General features: G+C 39.4%; 1 protein-coding gene across 3 annotated transcripts in view; it reads right to left on the bottom strand.

Moving 5' to 3' along the window:
• Positions 1–572: 572 nt before the first annotated feature.
• TSPAN9 (tetraspanin 9) overlaps positions 573–18,239 on the bottom strand; it is a 500,490-nt gene continuing 482,823 nt past the window's right edge. Inside the window, exon 7 of one of the 3 annotated variants that reach the window (XM_069763443.1) lies at positions 573–7,125. In XM_069763443.1, the coding sequence (XP_069619544.1) occupies positions 7,054–7,125 (72 nt within the window). In that variant the 3' untranslated portion in view covers positions 573–7,053. The remainder of the gene's footprint in view (positions 7,126–18,239) is intronic. The other 2 variants (XM_069763444.1, XM_069763445.1) reach the window with 2 other exon arrangements.

The following is an 18,239-nucleotide window of genomic DNA, read 5'->3' as shown; positions in this document are numbered from 1 at the left end:
TGCAAAATCTAAGAAATAATCTAAACATTTAAAATTATATTTCACGTGATAAATATTACAACATGTTGTATGGTTGGTTTTTGTGATTCTATGTATTCAGTTATTTTACAGTACACTGAAAATATAAGTAATATTGTACCTTATCAAAATCTAACATGCCGACAATAGAAAAAAAACAAAAACAAATAAAAACATCCCGGTGACCTATCTATTCTATTGTAACAATTTCTAAAAAAACAAAAACATTTTCTAATTTGTAAAAAAAAAAAAGAAAAAAAATGCAAAAAATAAATAGGTTATTTCACCACAGCAAAAGAAAATGTCGCCAAGACAGTTATAAAAATAATTTGAAAGAAATGCAATTCAATCATTGTAAATTTACAATTCTTTTTTCTTTAAGAATGTGTCACATAAATACATTTTACAAAAACCAACCGGTAGGTACGTTTCGGATTTATCAAGTATCCTGATGAACTTCAAAAAGCATGAATACTGTAACTCAAATACTAATAATATAACAATAATTATAATAATTATTTAATGTCTAACTTTATTTTTTTTATTTTTTTTTTAATTTACCAGAATTTAGATGTAAATATGTTGAAAATTAATTTGTAAGGGGCGAAACGGCAATACCAGGCACCGCCTATGAATAAGAATGGCGCTATTTCTCATACAACCCCTTAAACGTAACACAAACGCTTTAATTTTAGCGATATATCTAAATACTGCTGTTTAGTCCACTCATTAACCTCCCAAGTATTGATTACATGGGTCTGACCAGGGGTATAGTTGATGGTGGAAAGAGTGCATGTGCCTAGGGTGTTAGTGCCCCCCACTCCACATCTAACAAGTCCCTCTGTCCTTGCCCGGGTAATTAGGTACATGGGGGTGGTTAGATGAACCAAATTTTTGCTTTGCGTGAAAAAAGGTTCTATGGAACCTCTGGGTCTTCCACAACATCTAGTCTACAGATCTGATTTTATGGGGTAACTTACAAAGACAAAAAAAAGTAAAGGTATTTTGATTAAAAAGGGTTAATAATGAAGGACTAGTCAAGTAAGACTATAACTAAATCAATAACATCAAAAAGTTCTTTAAAAAGGTTCTCCAATCTGCTTTTTAGCTTTTAGGGTCCTCCAAGGATAAGTTAATCATCAGCGATCAACTGTAATCCCTTGGCAGTAAGTGTAGAGTTTTTCAACAGCAACCCCACAGGAGAAAAAGAGTATTGCACCTGAAAACAATGGGCTGACTATGTAATCCATGGATGTGCACAGTCCTCCAAAGAGCAAAGTGCTCTTTGTAGAGCATTTTGAATAGGGAACCCTCTCTATTAACTCCATAGCGTATTTAAAAATAGGTTTTCCAAACCAGACAATTCCTTTAAATGATGAAGGGTCAGCCAGCACACCAACAACGATTTACGACAAGGTTCTATTTTAGGGAAGACTATAAATTAGGCCTCGACCCCAGTAAATAAATTTCTTTTTAGCAGCAAATATGCTTACGTCAGTTTCCATTGTGAAAATGTAAACCTGACATGGTCCCTTTTTTATGTATTTTTTTAATTTTATAACGCTTAAAATTTAAAGTAAACTGTATTTTAAACCTTTCTGGTAATGACTCTATGCCTTGCTTTGTGTCTTTGATCTTTGACCAACATTATCATCACCAAAAACATATTCTTGGTGGTATAGTACTTAAAAGGGGTTTTCTCTCCATAGATCTTCAGGAGCGCACCGTTCGACTGTCTTCCGACTTCTCGATTGCTTGAGAAGGCAGTTCGGACAGTCAACATGGTTTAACTGTACACTCTCCGATACTGCAAGCAGCTCTGCCTCTGCGGAATCGAAGGAACCTGGCCGGATTCAGCAATCTGGCGAGTTTCAGAGCAGCACTGGCAAACTCTATAGAAAAGAGCTTGTAAGCACTGTGCTCCTTGCTTTGGAAACCGTCCACGGCTGATCGACTAGTGATGGCAAAGAGAAACAACCAACAGAATTAAAAATCCAATAGGATTTTTAACAAGAGGTACATTTCAAAATTGCCTTTGCAATTTTACCCATCTATGGTGTTGAGAAACCCCCCTTAGAGTCAATGCCCACCTTTTAAGACCATTTCATCTTTAGGTCCAACTCTCTCTACAGATTTTCTAATATATCTCTTTTAAGGGTTGAAGCTTCCCTCCACATAGCCATAGAGATATATGATCAAAAGAATAAATTCTGCCTGCCTGTAGTCACCACTAGGGGGAGAGCAAGAGCTGACTGTCTACTTATTTAAGCTCCCTCTAGTGGACAGAACGGAAAATGAATTAGCACAGAATTTAGGATGTAGTTTTAATAACACATCTTTACCCCTTTCTTCAAAAACAATATTCTGAATTTCAAAGGAATGCTAGATTTATACAAGAAGAATTCCCAGTCACTTCCCACTAAGTTCCTGAAAAGTATTTTTCTAAAACATTTACATTTTGCAGTTGATCTTGTACATGTGACCCAGTTAGTTTCCTAAATAATTCTGAAAATGATGAGTTCCTGTTGCCAGCTTACAATAGAGAGGTGGCCATGAATTCCCAACCCACTGAGAGCATGATTATGACACGTCTAATTTATAATTTATCCAAATACATTCACATCATACTGTTGGGAAACTATTATTTATTTACGCTTTTCAGTAAAATCCTACCCCTGAAAGCCATAGATAGTTCCAAAGCTCTGTGCTGATTGTGTTTTTATTATATATGGCAGCATGTTATAGAGAAAATTGAAATATATTAATGGGAAAAGACTTAGTGCAACTAGTAATTTATTCATTTAAACATCACCTTATTCTAGGTCAGGAATCCAATGGGTGGTCCTACTCAGCAGAACCGCCTATTGGACTATTTATACAAATAGTAAGCAAAGTGAAAAAATAATGAATGTATTACTAGTTCTACTGAATCTTTTCCTACAAACATAAATAACGTGATGTTTTCAATGCGATAATTGTCCTTTCGAGGGTTTGTCCACTTGTATTGGGTGAGGCCGTGCACGCCTAGAGAGGTCTACTCTTGACGCCAGCATGGGAGAATCCCGGCAGAACACGCTCTGAACATTCACAAGTCTGCAGTCACACAGAGTGACTGCAGACTTTTGTGCCAAACCCCGACAAGCCTTTTAAGTAAAGCAGGCTAAGACCGGGGTCACACTTGCGAGTGCAATGCAAGAAACTCACATCAATTCCCGGCATTGCCGCCAACACTCGGGACCAGAGTGTGCGGCTGCATGTCTTTCTATGCAGCTGAATGCTCCGGTCTGAACCGCCGGCGGCAGTGCCAGGAATTGATGGGAGAGACTCGCGTGAGTTTCTCGTATTGTACTCACAAGTGTGACACCGGCCTAAAAGTGATCATTCTGGATTTTGATTGGGTTTTCCATGCTTAATAAAAGTTGACCAAAAAGACTGTTAGGACCCTGGTCCAGTGGTCATGTTGGTAGTCTGTGGCGGCCGGACCAATACACTGCAAACTTCCTCCTATCTGCTGGTATCCTGGTTTGTAGACCTCAAGGTCACGATGTTGCAAGCCTACTAATCAGAAGAGGTTCCCAGGATGCCGACAGTTAGTAGGAAGTTTGTAGTGCTCTGTTCCAGCCACAAAGGAGTACAGTCGTTGGCCCTAGACCAGGATCTTGCGAATCGTTTTGCTTAGGTCAACATATAAAATTTTTAGCTACGTCAATATAGGGTATGCCGCTTGCACTGCTAGTCAAACGACTAGTTGCTGAGGAATTATGTCAATTTCACCTCTATGTTGGAATGTCATTTAATACGAGGATTCTATGTCTGGTGTCACCACCGAGAGCACCATGTGACTGGAAGCTTCTAGTAATACAGTCATATTCTCAGTAGCAAAGAAGATACACAAGTTTCGAAAATGGCACATATTTTCTAGTTAAATACATTATTTTGCAATGTTTTTCCTTATCCGTTTAACGCGGGACATGACTCATTCCATTTCATGAGTTCGAATAGATAAACGTTGAGATGTACGGCAAATCCATGATGAATAGAAGAACATCAATAGAAGCCGCTTATTCCTTCTCGCTCAGTCGTCATCAGCTTGTAAAGAAGCAAAACACGTAAGCAGTGCCCACACCACAGACCAAATTATGGGCACTGTTAAAAGAAGCAGCAATGAGACTTAGAGGTATGTGCCGAAGTGTTTAGCAGGAATGTCCTTTGAAATATTTTACACGGTTTGTAAATGCATTGGAAAAGAATGTGTGCAAAAAACAGGTCAGTGTCTGTGTACATAAAGATGTGTCCTCCTTTACCTTTCCTCAAATTTCTTAAAATGCAAAATCAATACGTTATCGCAAGCATGAAATGCTGCCAAAACCCTTCCAGGGCTAAAATTTACATTAACTCACACATATAACATAATTATCTCCCGACAGAGTAACACAAAATGATACACATATACCATAAACATTTCCCAAGAGAGTATCACAAATTTGTTTTTTTTAAACTCATCTTAGGATATATCGAGCCAAGAGGAAAGGTAAGGAAAGACGCATCTGTATTTGGTATGTGATAGAGCAATAATCCATGCATACGGTTCCACATGCTTTTTTTCTCATGGTGGCCAGCAGATATCCTATCGAAACAGATGGAAAAAGAACATCTGCCCGACCGTGGCCATTATGAGCCATAAACATTTTCCTCTTCCTTTCAGAAAAGGATTGTTCTCAGATGTGTGCCTCTACAAAGACCTTGATCTAGCTGTAGAAATTGGCCACTCATGGTCACCTTTTGTGGTATCGCTGACTACTAGTGAACGGATAGGATACATTCTCATGAATACTGGTTACGTAAATAAAATTACTACCCCATCAGTTCCCAGAAAATCCATTGACTTCACGTGCCACACTACTGGTTCAGACATCACGATAGGTCTCATAGTCTTGACATTTGGTTGAGCCTACCCCCGAATTTTAGGCTCCGAACGTACTTTAAGCTCCTTGAACATAGACATCCGTTAGAAAATTTCCTCCAGTCATTGTTTCTTTAGATGCAACATCAGCTCGGTACATCATGAATTGCGACTTACAGAAACATATTTTCATCAGTGCCAACATCATCTACCCAATTATTTGGTAACTGTCTAAATTCGCGAGACCTTCTTTCCGAGTCCCTCTGGAATAATAACTTGCATTTTTTTTGTCCTCAAGTACATAATACTTATTTTATGACAAGTATTCACTGTATTGATAATGCCTCTCAGAGATTATGAAATATTGCAAATGGATTGCTGCTTTAAAGTGAATTTCCACCCAAATCATGTGTCTACAGAAACAATCCGAATTATGTCAGAACAGAATTACGAGTCATTTTTAAATTCGTAATCATGGTGGCCAACATGTCTAAATTTGCTAAGAAAGTCCTACATTTTTTGGAAACAATCCTTGCGAATTCAAGCAGTCTTGGTCTGAAAAGGAGTGAGGGTTTACATAAACCGTGCCAAAAAATGAGAGTACCCACTCGTTTTCGGTTTTTTCCAAGTCGGTCCTGGAGCAAGGCTTACATTTTACCTATGGAGAAGTTCGAAGTCAAATTTTGGTGTGCATTGCAGACACTCCTCCCCTTGTAGATCATCACTTGATCCAAGGGGGGTAGAAGAGTCATCTTGTGGCCATTATAGGGATAATAATACTAGAATTAGAATGATATTTGCTTTGAGGCTTCCTTAGGGTATGTACACACAGAGTGGTTTTTTGAGGAGGTCAAAAGCAACGAGCTTTGTAGTAGAAACCTCTTCAGGAAACGCCTTTTCATTGGGGAAGTTTGAGAGCCTTTTTTGTTTCTTGAAGTGGTTTTGAAGAGTTTTTGAAAGATTTTGACTGCACCATGCCTAATTTTATTAAGAGAAGCACTTTCTTTTTTCTCACCAGAGGTATTTCTAAAGCTAAATTGGAAAAAAAAAATAGCTCAAAAGACTGAACGTGTGAACACAAAAGTGATTTTACAATGGAAATGAAAAACTTTTTTTAGCGATTTTTCAAACAGTTTTTGAAGTGAAAAAACTCCACAAAATACTCAGTATGCACATACCTTAGAGTCCTTCAGTCCAAAGTGATGGAAACACACTGTGGCGGAAGGAAAGTGACAATCACTTAGGACACATTTTGTGTTTAGGATAGATGTCACTTTTTCATCCCTGATTATATCACTTAGGTGGAACGACACTTTAAAATGACAAAATAAACATTTGAATCCAATACATGTCTATAAAAATAACTCAATATAATCAATATACCTTTACATTGTAAAAAAAAACAGTGACATCTTTGATGCAAACCTTACGTTTGATTAGCTGAAAGGTAACTTGGCAATGGTATAGAAACCAAAAACAGTTTCTAAATTTTTACACCGTATCTGAAATAGAAACACTAATTGTCATTTCGGACCCTACTTACTGCAGGTGAACCCTTTAAAGATCATACAGAATTCTGTAGTTTTGTGGTAAATGACCAAAAAAAGAGCAAAAACAAAGAAAGACTGTTCAAAAACAGGTCAACGAAAACACTAGTTCTAATCGGAGTAACAAAAAAAAACATGTCCCATAAGGTACAAAAGAATTTCTCAGTCAATTCCATGCAAACTGGCCCATATCACCGATGTGGCGGGCTACAGTTTTCAATGGCTTTCTTAAGTCATCCATTTTTGTAGAGTTCTTCGATTTAAATTTTTTGAAATTCAAAAATGTTCCAGAAGCATAAGCATATCCGTCATGTATTGGTAGGAGTCTTAAGTCTATTAGTAAGCAAAGCTCAGTCTTTTTCTTCAGACGTTCAAGAAGAGTTTTAGAGCGGGAAACTGTCTCTAAACATTTCCTTTCTTCTTTGGCAAATTAATAGCAGGTGTAAAAACATAAGTCAAGTAAAGTTTCGGCTGTGACAGAAGTCTAGTGACCAATGTTCGGATTCCTTGGTTCTTGACATTGTTTTATGGCAAAGTGTATTTTATTTACTGTATACAGACGTCTTTTTTTTTTTTTAGATGCCCTTAGGCGTCGTATTTTTTGCCAGTCCAGTGGATTTGCTGGAAGAGGATCATAGAAAAGGCCATTGCAAGTATCTGAAAGAGACAACAAATGAAATTAAGTCAATATTATATCCCGCAGATAGAAACCCCCTGTGGATAAACAGGTTCAATTTATACAACGAGATTACTTTATTTTTCATGGCCCGTTGCTCCAACTCTGGTATCCAAGGCACAGTAAAATCTGTTTACTGAGTAACGTCTTTATCAAGTTTAAAAAAAGATCCGTCCGTCAAAAGTTTTGCTAATTCCCTCAAACTCTTGTAATTATATTGATCCGGAGATGGTTGGATGAAAGACCTTTGTGCAATTATTTCAAGCACTCGATATAAAAGGAAGACAATAACTTCTCTCTTGGCTCGGAAGTTGAAATCCGACCTTGCAAAATGTGAGAATGCGTTCTTCAGCCTGACCCTAAATGTATCCCCCAAGTGAAATGTACATGCTGTATTAAAATGAAAGGGTCTCAAATATCATTCTGTAAAAATAGGTTGATAATATATCCTTTCATGAGATATCTTTCGTTACATCTGTTGAGGAAAATAAATAAAACTAACAATGGTAGAAGACACAGCTTAGTGATCACCGGATTAAAGAGAGTGGCTAAGGTTTCGAGGATGTAGGTCTTTCCAAAACTCTCTAACATAAGAGAGAAGAAGCTTTACATTTCAAACAAACCCCCACGACATAACCCAAATGAATTTATAAGCCCAGTTGACCACTATGAGGAAAGATGGAGAACTGGGAATTAGTTCATATAAATTTAACTTTTGGCTAATGTGATGTACATTGTTTACATATACAAACTTATGAGCTGATTGACTAGTTCTATAGGTTCTACCATAATTTAACCAAAACCTTCCCTCTGGGCCTATGGTGCCTACAGCTAATCTTAGCCTAACTATGTCCCTATGAAATAGACTTTGGAGTAAATGGAGTGGATTTAGGGGGATTGGGGCAACTCTTACCAACATGTAGCTCGAAAATCAAATCTGTGGGCAAATTATCTGGTGCCGTGAACGCCCCCAAACATGTAGGCCACTTCTTCCCCAAGACCATTTGTGCCTACAGCTTAATTTTGATCTGATTGTGTCCCATTGCTTTAGATCTTCGAGTAAAAATAATTGGCTACAGGGCTGTATTGTTGTGTAACGGTAGACTCGTATTTAGATCTCCGAACCTTGGGGCAAATTGTCTTGTGCTTTGGACTTCAGCCATCAAGTAAGCCACACCAATCCTCAGGGCTACCTACAGGCCTTAATTTGGCTCTGACGGTGTCCCATTGCATTAGTTTTTCGAGTGAAAAGCACTGGATATACAGCTGTACTGTCGTGTAGCGGTAGACTCGTATTTACATCTCGGAAGCTTTGGGCAGATCATTTCGTGCATTGCATTCGACTTTTCAGTGAAATAGAACAGGTTCTGCTGGATTACTGTTCTGTTTCTTTAAATTTGTTGGCCTTCTTAAAGGTAAAATATCATTCTACCATAACACATGGTGGCTCCAAGTTCAGCTTAGGTATAGAAGCTACATTTAGATGTACTTGACCCAAACTAGGTAAAAGAAGAGTTGACACAAAATTAACATATCTTTGTCCGTGGCATAACTTGAAGCTGTTAGACCCCACTGAAAATTATGTAATTGGGCCTCACATCTACCATGTGTCATTTATAATATTGAGCCTTTTATATGGCACCTTCAGACAGGCTTGGGTATGACTACTACTACCAAGTCCCTCACTGGTTTTTGTTATAACCCAATTATTCAAAATGGACCTATGGTGCCACCAGGGGGAGGGATTATGTTGGGTGTAGAGTAGAGTTGATGTGAATTGATTCCCAGGAACCAGCCCAGCAGTCAAGTCAGTAATATTTGGCCGCTGAGAATGGCCTTCCACCTCCATCATCCAGTGCTCTCCTTTTGATTAGCTGGCTGTGTGCAACATCACACCGCAACAATTACATCACACCAGAATCTCAGGGCTCCATTCCAGCAGCCAGAGATTACCGACTTTACTGCTGGACTGAATTCTGCAAATCCATTCGCACAAACTCTAGAAGAGTGCATGAAGATAGCCACTTTAAGAGCACAAGTAGCTAACTTGGACACCCTCCATGATTTCATCAGGTTCGATAACATTTCCAGCTGGTATTATAGGGACTTGCATAGTAAAATCCTTTTAGGTCAAATTTAGGACATCCTGAGGGTCCTTTCTATGAACATTTCGGCAATAGTCCAATCTATACTTTTTGGTTTGTACAATTCTGTTTTGAGGACGATGGCATTTGAGCAGCGAGGACTGACGTTTCTATTTCCTTACTATAATAATGAAATTTTGTCATTTACTCCAATTAGCCACGATCACTGTATTCGGGACGCAAGCAGAGAGCTGCACTGACTGCATCGATTGTTCAAGATGGCAAGAATTACCGTAAGTAAGAAAAATAATGTAAATGTATTGAGACCTTACATTGCCAGAGGAATTAAGATCATTTCCTGAACATAAATGCTGATTATTACAAATGCTGACAGTACGCTAAAATAGCAAAAGCCTGAAAATGTGAAACAGACAATGGAAAAATATTGCATATGAAAGTTCTTACAAAAGCAAATAATTGCTGCCATTCTCGTATTCAAAAACATAGGTGGTATGCTAACTAAGGCACCTCCTAGACTGAAGGGTTTGGAATGAATGGTTTGGGATGAACCATGCAGTCATATTAGTGCTCCTTGTAGTACAGAAGTGCCGTGACTGTGAACATGTTGTCCCTTTTAGCCAATCTGTTCGGGTGACATCATCTCTATAAACCAATTCAATATACTATACTCTGAAATCAGGCATCTTAGTCTAGGATAAGGCTAAATGCAGTGTCAGACTGGGCTTTATTGAGTCCTCATACTTGCATGCCAAGAATGTTATCGTTACCATGGATGGCAAGACAAATAAATAAATTAATTTTGGAACAAATCAAGCCAGATATGTCACCCAAAGCAAGGATCACCAGCGTACGACTTGCCAACTATGGACACATCATATGAAGAGAGAAATCATTGGAGAAGGACATCATGGTGGGAAGAATAGAAGAAACAAGGCGAAGAGGAGGACAAGCCACCGAGTGGCTTGATACTATCAAGATAATGGCGTAGGAGACCCTGGTGGACCTATCTAGGCTTGCACAAGATCGATCTTCCGACAGAGCTTTCATCCATCAAGTCGCCATGGCTCGAGATTGAGCTGAAGGCTGTTAAATAAATAAATAATACTTGCCAATAGTCTAAATATCGTCAGGAAAATCATGAAAATGGAACAAAAAATGGTCAAAAAGTGGGTATTTCTGTGCCCAGAAATGTCTTCAAACGTGTACAGTTTGCAGAGGCTGTAAGTGGTCAAGATGGCGGAGCTTAAAGGGAACCGGTCATGTGCCCAAGCACTATTAATCTGCAGATATGGGGTTCATCTGCAGGTTAAGAGTGTTACAATGCTGTCCGGCTTCCACAGTGAAAGCACAGCTACTGGGAAAAAAATTAATATTATTCCTCCAGAGAATCATGGCCTTTTCGTCATAGAGGCCTAAGGGAACTATGATAAATCAAGAAAAGCTGTACTGGGCCCTGTCATTAAAGGGTGGCCAACTTGACAGGGTTTGGGGCGGGAATGGCGATGAAGTCAATAAAGGGTTTGGAGACAGGAAGGGTTAATGGAAAGAATGAGGATGAGGGGAGTCATCACGGTGGGATGAACATAGGAGTAGGAGAGAGTTAAAAAGGTTGGGACCATTAGTAGGGGGCAGACATTTTGCATTCAGGCCTGATGGGGACAATCTCCCATCGACCTTCCCTTTGTTAATATGGTTATTTTCACTAGGGGGGTTCGGTTTCAGAACTGTGGCTGTTTTTAATACGTGTTTGTCAGTTGGGGAAATTTCAATCTTTTTATCATAGCAGTGGAGAGAAGGAAGAGGTCCTTGAAGTTGGTGCATGTGGTTAATGGCGGATCATGGAGGACAGGAGCCCACAAGGTTCTGAACCACCCAAGTGGACTCAATGAAGTGGTGATGGGGAGTGGAACTCTCGAGTTAAGGTATGGAAGGGCCTTAGGGTAATGTGTTTATGTTTAATCGACAGGTTGGCTAACAGATGCCTCTGACCTAGTGCCAAAACTTGTCTAGAGGTAAAATACGTCTTGAGCAAATGTGTTTATATGCTACCCGTCATAGGTCAGGGGCTTCAAGGACCATCCTCCACTTTTCTCAATATGGTTGCTTTTCTTATTTATGTTGTTTGTTGGCTTTGACACATGTGAACAGAGCCCAAAGGAGCTGTTGTAACAAATGACACCTAAAATGCAGCGTTATTAGGGGTCTTTTACTGGAAAAGTGAAGCATGCTACTTAATTTTTTCTTGTATTTCTGGCCAATAGAACGGAATCTGTGATGGAGCCTAAAGGAGCCGTTCTATCAAATGACAGACGATGCCTCATCTATCAAATGCTCTTTGTTACGCCAAGTTATTGTGTCTTTTAAGGGATGGGTGGAGAGGGTGGACTATTTAAGTATCCTTTAAAATGAAAGCTGGCCTCCTTACACGTGCACCATATGCCTCTGCCATAATGTTACATGATTGTCGCAGCTCAGAGGTGAAGTAACGTCTGCCGTAACTCTTCAAAGAAACCCGCTTCTATCTTTAGGAAATGTTTCAGTGGAAAGGTTCTTCTTTGTAAAGGTTAAACGAGGCATACATTACCCCTCCGCGAGCTGCGGATACACGTCTGACCGTCTTCTGCTTCACATACATTTTACACCAGGGGTATTTGGGTTTAAATAAAGCTTAATTGAGCTTATAAACAATAAAAAAGTGAGAGCCTTTAGGCAAATTTCAGACTGTTCTTGCTCTGTTGAGGCCAGATTTAAGCAAAGTTAAATAACGCTATCTGCAGAGGTGCTGTAAACCCAACCAACCGGAGATTAGCGCCATATACTGCCACATAAATATAACCGCAATATATTGAAATTAAATCTAATACTGTCCAAATATTGCCCTGAAGAAGGCAGCTATCTGCTGGTGGGTGATGAGGTTTTTAGTTTTGAAGAATGTAATAATTCCGACCAAATATTGCTTAACAAAGCAAATGTATAAAAGATGTCACACATGCACCATGACCCAGTTTTGTACCATAAAGATTATCCGGGCTTATAGACCATTTATTGTATAGCTCGTACATTTGGCATTGCCACTAAGGACCCTGTAGGGCAGTTATATTTCAGGGAACAATTTGCAATAAAACAGATAAAGTGACCTATTTAAAAAAAAAAATGACTAAAAATGATGGGAGGATAATACGTAAGTCAGCAACTTTGTGAAGATGATTCTACAGGGACACGGTTATATCTGCTCTTAAGACCGTTGAAGGAGCACTAAAGGGGAAATATATAATTCCTAACATGTAAGAGATATTAAGGACGCTGGATGCATGTTTTTACATCAAAATTGTGCAAATGTAAAATTTTGCCTGTAATAAATTTACTTGAGGAGGTCAGGAAGAAAACACTATCTATCTATCGATCGATCTATCTATCTATCTATTATCTATCTATCTATTATCAATCTATCCTCATATCTATATATTATCTATCTATATATTATCTATTTACAGTATTATCTATCATCTATATATGATCTATCTTATCAATTTATCCTCATATCTATCTATTATCTATCTATATATTATCTATTTATTATCTATCATCTATATATGATCTATCTATTATCTATCTATCTATTGTCTATCATCCGTATCTATCTATTATCTACAGTGGGGAAAAAAAGTATTTAGTCAGCCAACAATTGTGCAAGTTCTCCCACTTAAAAAGATGAGAGAGGCCTGTAATTGACATCATAGGTACACCACAACTATGAGAGTGAAAATGAGAAAATAAATCCAGAAAATCACTTTGTCTGATTTGGCAAGATTTATTTAGCAAATTATGGTGGAAAATAAGTATTTGGTTACCTAAAAAACATGCAAGACTTCTTGCCCTTACAGACCTGTAACTTCTTCTTTAAGAGTCTCCTCTTTCCTCCACTCATTACCTGTAGTAATTGCACCTGTTTGAACTTGTTATCAGTATAAAAGACACCTGTCCACAACCTCAAACAGTCACACTCCAAACTCCACTATGATGAAGACCAAAGAGCTGTCGAAGGACACCAGAAACAAAATTGTAGCCCTGCACCAGGCTGGGAAGACTGAATCTGCAATAGGCGAGCAGCTTGGTGTGATGAAATCAACTGTGGGAGCAATAATAAGACATACGTGGAAGACATACAAGACCACTGATAATCTCCCTCGATCTGGGGCTCCACGCAAGATTTCACCCTGTGGGGTCAAAATGATCACTAGAACGGTAAGCAAAAATCCCAGAACCACACGGGGGGGGGACCTAGTGAATGACCTGCATATAGCTGGGACCACCGTACCAAAGGCTACCATCAGTAACACACTACGCCGCCAGGGATTCAGATCCCTCAGTGCCAGACATGTCCCCCTACTTCAGCCAGTACATGTCTGGGTCCATCTGAAGTTTGCTAGAGAGCATTTGGATTATCCAGAAGAGTATTGGGAGAATGTCATATGGTCTGATGAAACCAAAGTAGGACTGTTTGGTAGAAACAAAACTCGTCATGTTTGGAGGAGACAGAATGCTGAGTTGCATCCAAAAAACACCATACCTAGTGTGAAGCATGGGGGTGGCAACATCATGCTTTGGGGCTGTTCTTCTGCAAAGGGATCAGGACGACTGATCCATGTACATGAAAGAATGAATGGGGCCATGTATCGTGAGATTTTGAGTGCAAACCTCCTTCCATCAGCAAGGGCATTGCAGATGAAACGTGGATGGGTCTTTCAACATTAAAATGATCCCAAGCACACCGCCAGGGCAACGAACAAGTGGCTTCATAAGAAGTATATGAAGGTCCTGGAGTGGCCTAGCCAGTCTCCAGATCTCAACCAGATAGGAAACCTTTAGAGAGTTAAAAGCCCGTGTTGACCAGCGACAGACCCCAAACATCACGGCTCTAGAGGAGATCTGCAGGGAGGAATGGGCCAACATACCAACAACAGTGTGTGGCAACCTTGTGAAGACTTACAGAAAACATTTGACCACCGTCATTGCCAACAAAGGATATATTACAAAATATTCAGATGAACTTTTGTTAATGACCAAAAACTTATTTTCCACCATAATTTGCAAAATAAATCTTGACAAGGTGATTTTCTGGATTTGTTTTCTCATTTTGACTCTCATAGCTGTGGTCTATCTATCTATTCTCTATCTATCTATCTATCTATCTATCTATCTATTATCTATCTATTATCTATCTATCTATTCTCTATCTATCTATAGTATCTATTATCTATCTATCTATCTAATATCTATCTATCTATTTCTATCTATTTCTATCTATTATCTATCTATCTATCTACAGTATCTATCTATCTATTTCTATCTATTATCTATCTATCTATCTAATATCTATCTATTATCTATCTATCTATCTACAGTATCTATCTATCTATCTATCTATCTATCTATCTATCTATCTATCTATCTATCTATTTCTATCTATTATCTATCTATCTATCTATCTATCTATCTATCTATCTATTATCCATCTATTATCTATCTATCTACTGTATCTATCATTTATTAAATATCTAATCTATCATCTCTCCGTCTGTTTGCCTGTTTGTCTAGTATCTATCTGTCCATCCATCATCTTGGTGAACAAGTAACGGACCATATTGGCTTTCTGTCTTAAAACAAGACTTAGGGGAATATATTTAATAACACATCTTTGTCCTATAACTGATCGCCTCGTGCTTGTACAGCAGCTGTGCTAGCTATAATCTGAAATTATATCTGCAGAGGGCAACAACCACTTTATCGCTCCCCCTAAACTGATTTCTCTGTGAAAATCCAACATTCTATAAATGGAAACTTTACTGGGAAGTTTATATTAGAAATTTGTTTTTAACATTTTCTGTTCTGGACGGTCCCGAGTTAAAAGCTGTGAACACCTTTGTAGGGATTTTCTTTTTATTAATTTGTTTCCTAAATTATTCCTTTGCCTAATTTCTAATTAGCCTTAATTTTAACAAAATGCCTTACGCTTTGCTTCAGCAAAGTGCCTGTAAAAGTCCTTTTAGCTGAGAGACTAGCAAAAAAGTTACAAAAGCGTCAGAGTTGCCGCTTCTGGTTCTGACAGCTCTCGCTGCTCTCCCTTTCAGATGCCAGTGATTTTTCTTGGACGCAAAATAAAGACAAATTTTCATTAATGTTTTGCAACAAAGAAGAGACTTGGCGGCACTCACCGGTCTTCAAAACAGGTTTCTTTATTCCATAACTTCACGGCACGGGGATGTATACAACAAGAGCAGCTGGCGAACGACGGCCGTTTCGCGCCCTTCTGGCGCTTCAACGGGAACCCGGTTCCCGTTGAAGCGCCAGAAGGGCGCGAAACGGCCGTCGTTCGCCAGCTGCTCTTGTTGTATACATCCCCGTGCCGTGAAGTTATGGAATAAAGAAACCTGTTTTGAAGACCGGTGAGTGCCGCCAAGTCTCTTCTTTGTTGCCTGCATCGCTGATGTTCGTTCTGGCTGAGCACCTCTGGTCTGCCGGCTGGCTGCAAGCTGTGAGTTCTCAACGTCTCGGTTGGAGTAGCGGTAGTGCGGTCAGCTGTTTTCTTTTTTGCACGTCATTAATGTTTTGGATTAAATTTTCGTCAGTATTTGGCCAGCCTGTTCCTTTGTTCCTGAAAAATCAGCATTTGCATTGATATAAGGTTTAAGCGCTACATGTAGATCTTAGCCTCTGTAGAGGCTCTCGACAGCACAATGCTGCTGTTATATAGCGCTGGATCCTACTTGCCCTATAAAACTTGTAAGATTTTGGCCCATGAGAGAATATGAGTCTCACCAATGAAAGGTCACCTTGCCACATTTAGAGGGCACACGAATTGGCCATTTTCTATCATAATTTGCCAATTTTATAAGTACACTCTATATAGTAGTAATGAAGTTTAAAATTGCTATATCCCATTTTTTTCGTATACCTTGGCGCCCATGCACCATGTATCAATTTAGTATATATTGATCCAGCATCTCAGGAACCATACTAAAAAGAAAGATTATGGTTAGGTTGTGCATCATCGCATTGCAGACTGCTGACCATTACCAAATAAATGAACCTCATCTATTATCCCGATAACAGATCAGTAATAAACATGCACTACATGAACAATAGAAATGAGCCAATCTGTCAAAATTAGAATTTGGCGGATTTAATCAAATAATATGAAACCAATCTGCATCAAATTTATTCTATATCAATTGAACTAGGTCCAATTATCATAAAAAATACCTGCATTCTATGCACTTTGCTCTCCTGACCGCAAAGTATAATCTGCAGATCAGGAATGGGTTAAAAAACTATAAAATGTCACACATATCTCATTTGACCCCCTGCCACCATCGCTCCCCGCCATTTCTCTGTTGGCACCTTCACCAGCTTCAGTCTCCTAATCACTCTTCACTGGTACTTCCATGTCCTGCTAGGCCTCAACGCATGTCATGACATGCGACGGCCCATGTGACTAATTTAGGCGATGCATGTTATGACATCAACCTTCATCTAAGCTTAAAGGGCTTGTCCAGGCTTGAAGCTCAAATCTGCAGTCACTCTATGCGACTTCAGACTTGTGAGTCCTCGCAGTGTGCACACTGCGCACTGTCAGGATTCCCAGGTGCCAGCGCCAGGAGCGGGCAGTCATGTGACTGCAAGTATATGATTTCCATACTTCTGGCCACATTCCAACTAGACGTATACAACCTCACTCAATTCACTTGCATTGAGAGAGGCCGTGCACGTTTAGTCGGCATGTGACTGCATGTATGCAAATCACATGCTAGTAGTTACACACCCACCCACACCCAGGGCCAGCACTGGAGCATCATGACAGCGCGCTGTGAGGATTCAAAAGTCTGCAGTTAAATAGAGTGACTGCAGACTTGAACCTTAAGCTTGAACAATCCCTTTAATCAACACTGGAAGCATTGAAGAGTGGAGAGATCAGAGACAGAGGAAGTGAGTAGAAGACTGACAGGGAGATGTAAAGACAAGTTAGAGGCTAGATCAATATGATACTTTCTTCTCTTTGAACCCTTTTACATTCTGCTCAATTTGCAATTATCGAATTCCCAATAATTTTGGGAAATTGTAAACTAATTTGATTGGTTTAGAATCTATTCACTAAGGCTACTTTCACACATCAGGTTTTCAGTGTCAGGCTAAATCCGGCAAATTTTCAAAAAACCGGATCAGGCGAATGTTGCCGCCGGATCAGGTTTTTTTTTCCCATAGACTTGTATTAGTGCCGGATTGCACCGGATGACATTGCATTTTGTCCGGTTTTCGCCGGATCCGGCAAATCTGCCGCTTCCAGTTTCTTGAAAAAACGTCCACTGCAACGTTTTTTTGTCTCCGGCGAAAAAGCCTGAAGCGCCGGATCCGGCGCTTCTGGCTGTTTGCCAGAATGGAAGCCTATGGGAGCTGGAAGGTGCCGGATCCGGAAAAAGGTGGATCCGGTGGCCTGATCCAGTTTTTTAAACGGAGCATGCTCCAATTTTTTTTTTATACAATAATCTAGATAGGCTGGTCGGATCCGTCAAAAAAACGGATCCGTCGCATCAGTTTTTCACAATCTGCACCGGATCCAGTTTTTCCAACATTCGCCGGATTTAGCCTGACACTGAAAACCTGATGTGTGAAAGTAGCCTAATCCTTACACATGTAATGCTTTCATTTCCCTCTAGAGGCGCTGCTAGAGAATTGATGTTGAGCTGTAGGTTCCAAAAGTGATTACAGTTATTCACCGAGCAACAGTACACTTTGTGGTCAGCTACAAATAATGTGTTATTTGCAAAGCATCCTATAAAAAAATCTCTAGTGGCAAGTGATTGGCTTCAATGTGGGCTCTAAATGGAGTTTTCTTATGCTGGACCTTTTGGGACCCATTACTGTCAGAACGTGACCAACGGGAGGGTTCTTTGGCACATTGAATGATCAGTCGACCATGCATGAAGTACGTA

The sequence above is a fragment of the Ranitomeya imitator genome, chromosome 4 (assembly GCF_032444005.1).
Source record: "Ranitomeya imitator isolate aRanImi1 chromosome 4, aRanImi1.pri, whole genome shotgun sequence".
Lineage (NCBI taxonomy): Eukaryota > Metazoa > Chordata > Amphibia > Anura > Dendrobatidae > Ranitomeya > Ranitomeya imitator.
Note: the sequence above shows the minus strand (reverse complement) of the source record. Positions and strands in the feature narration are given on the sequence as shown.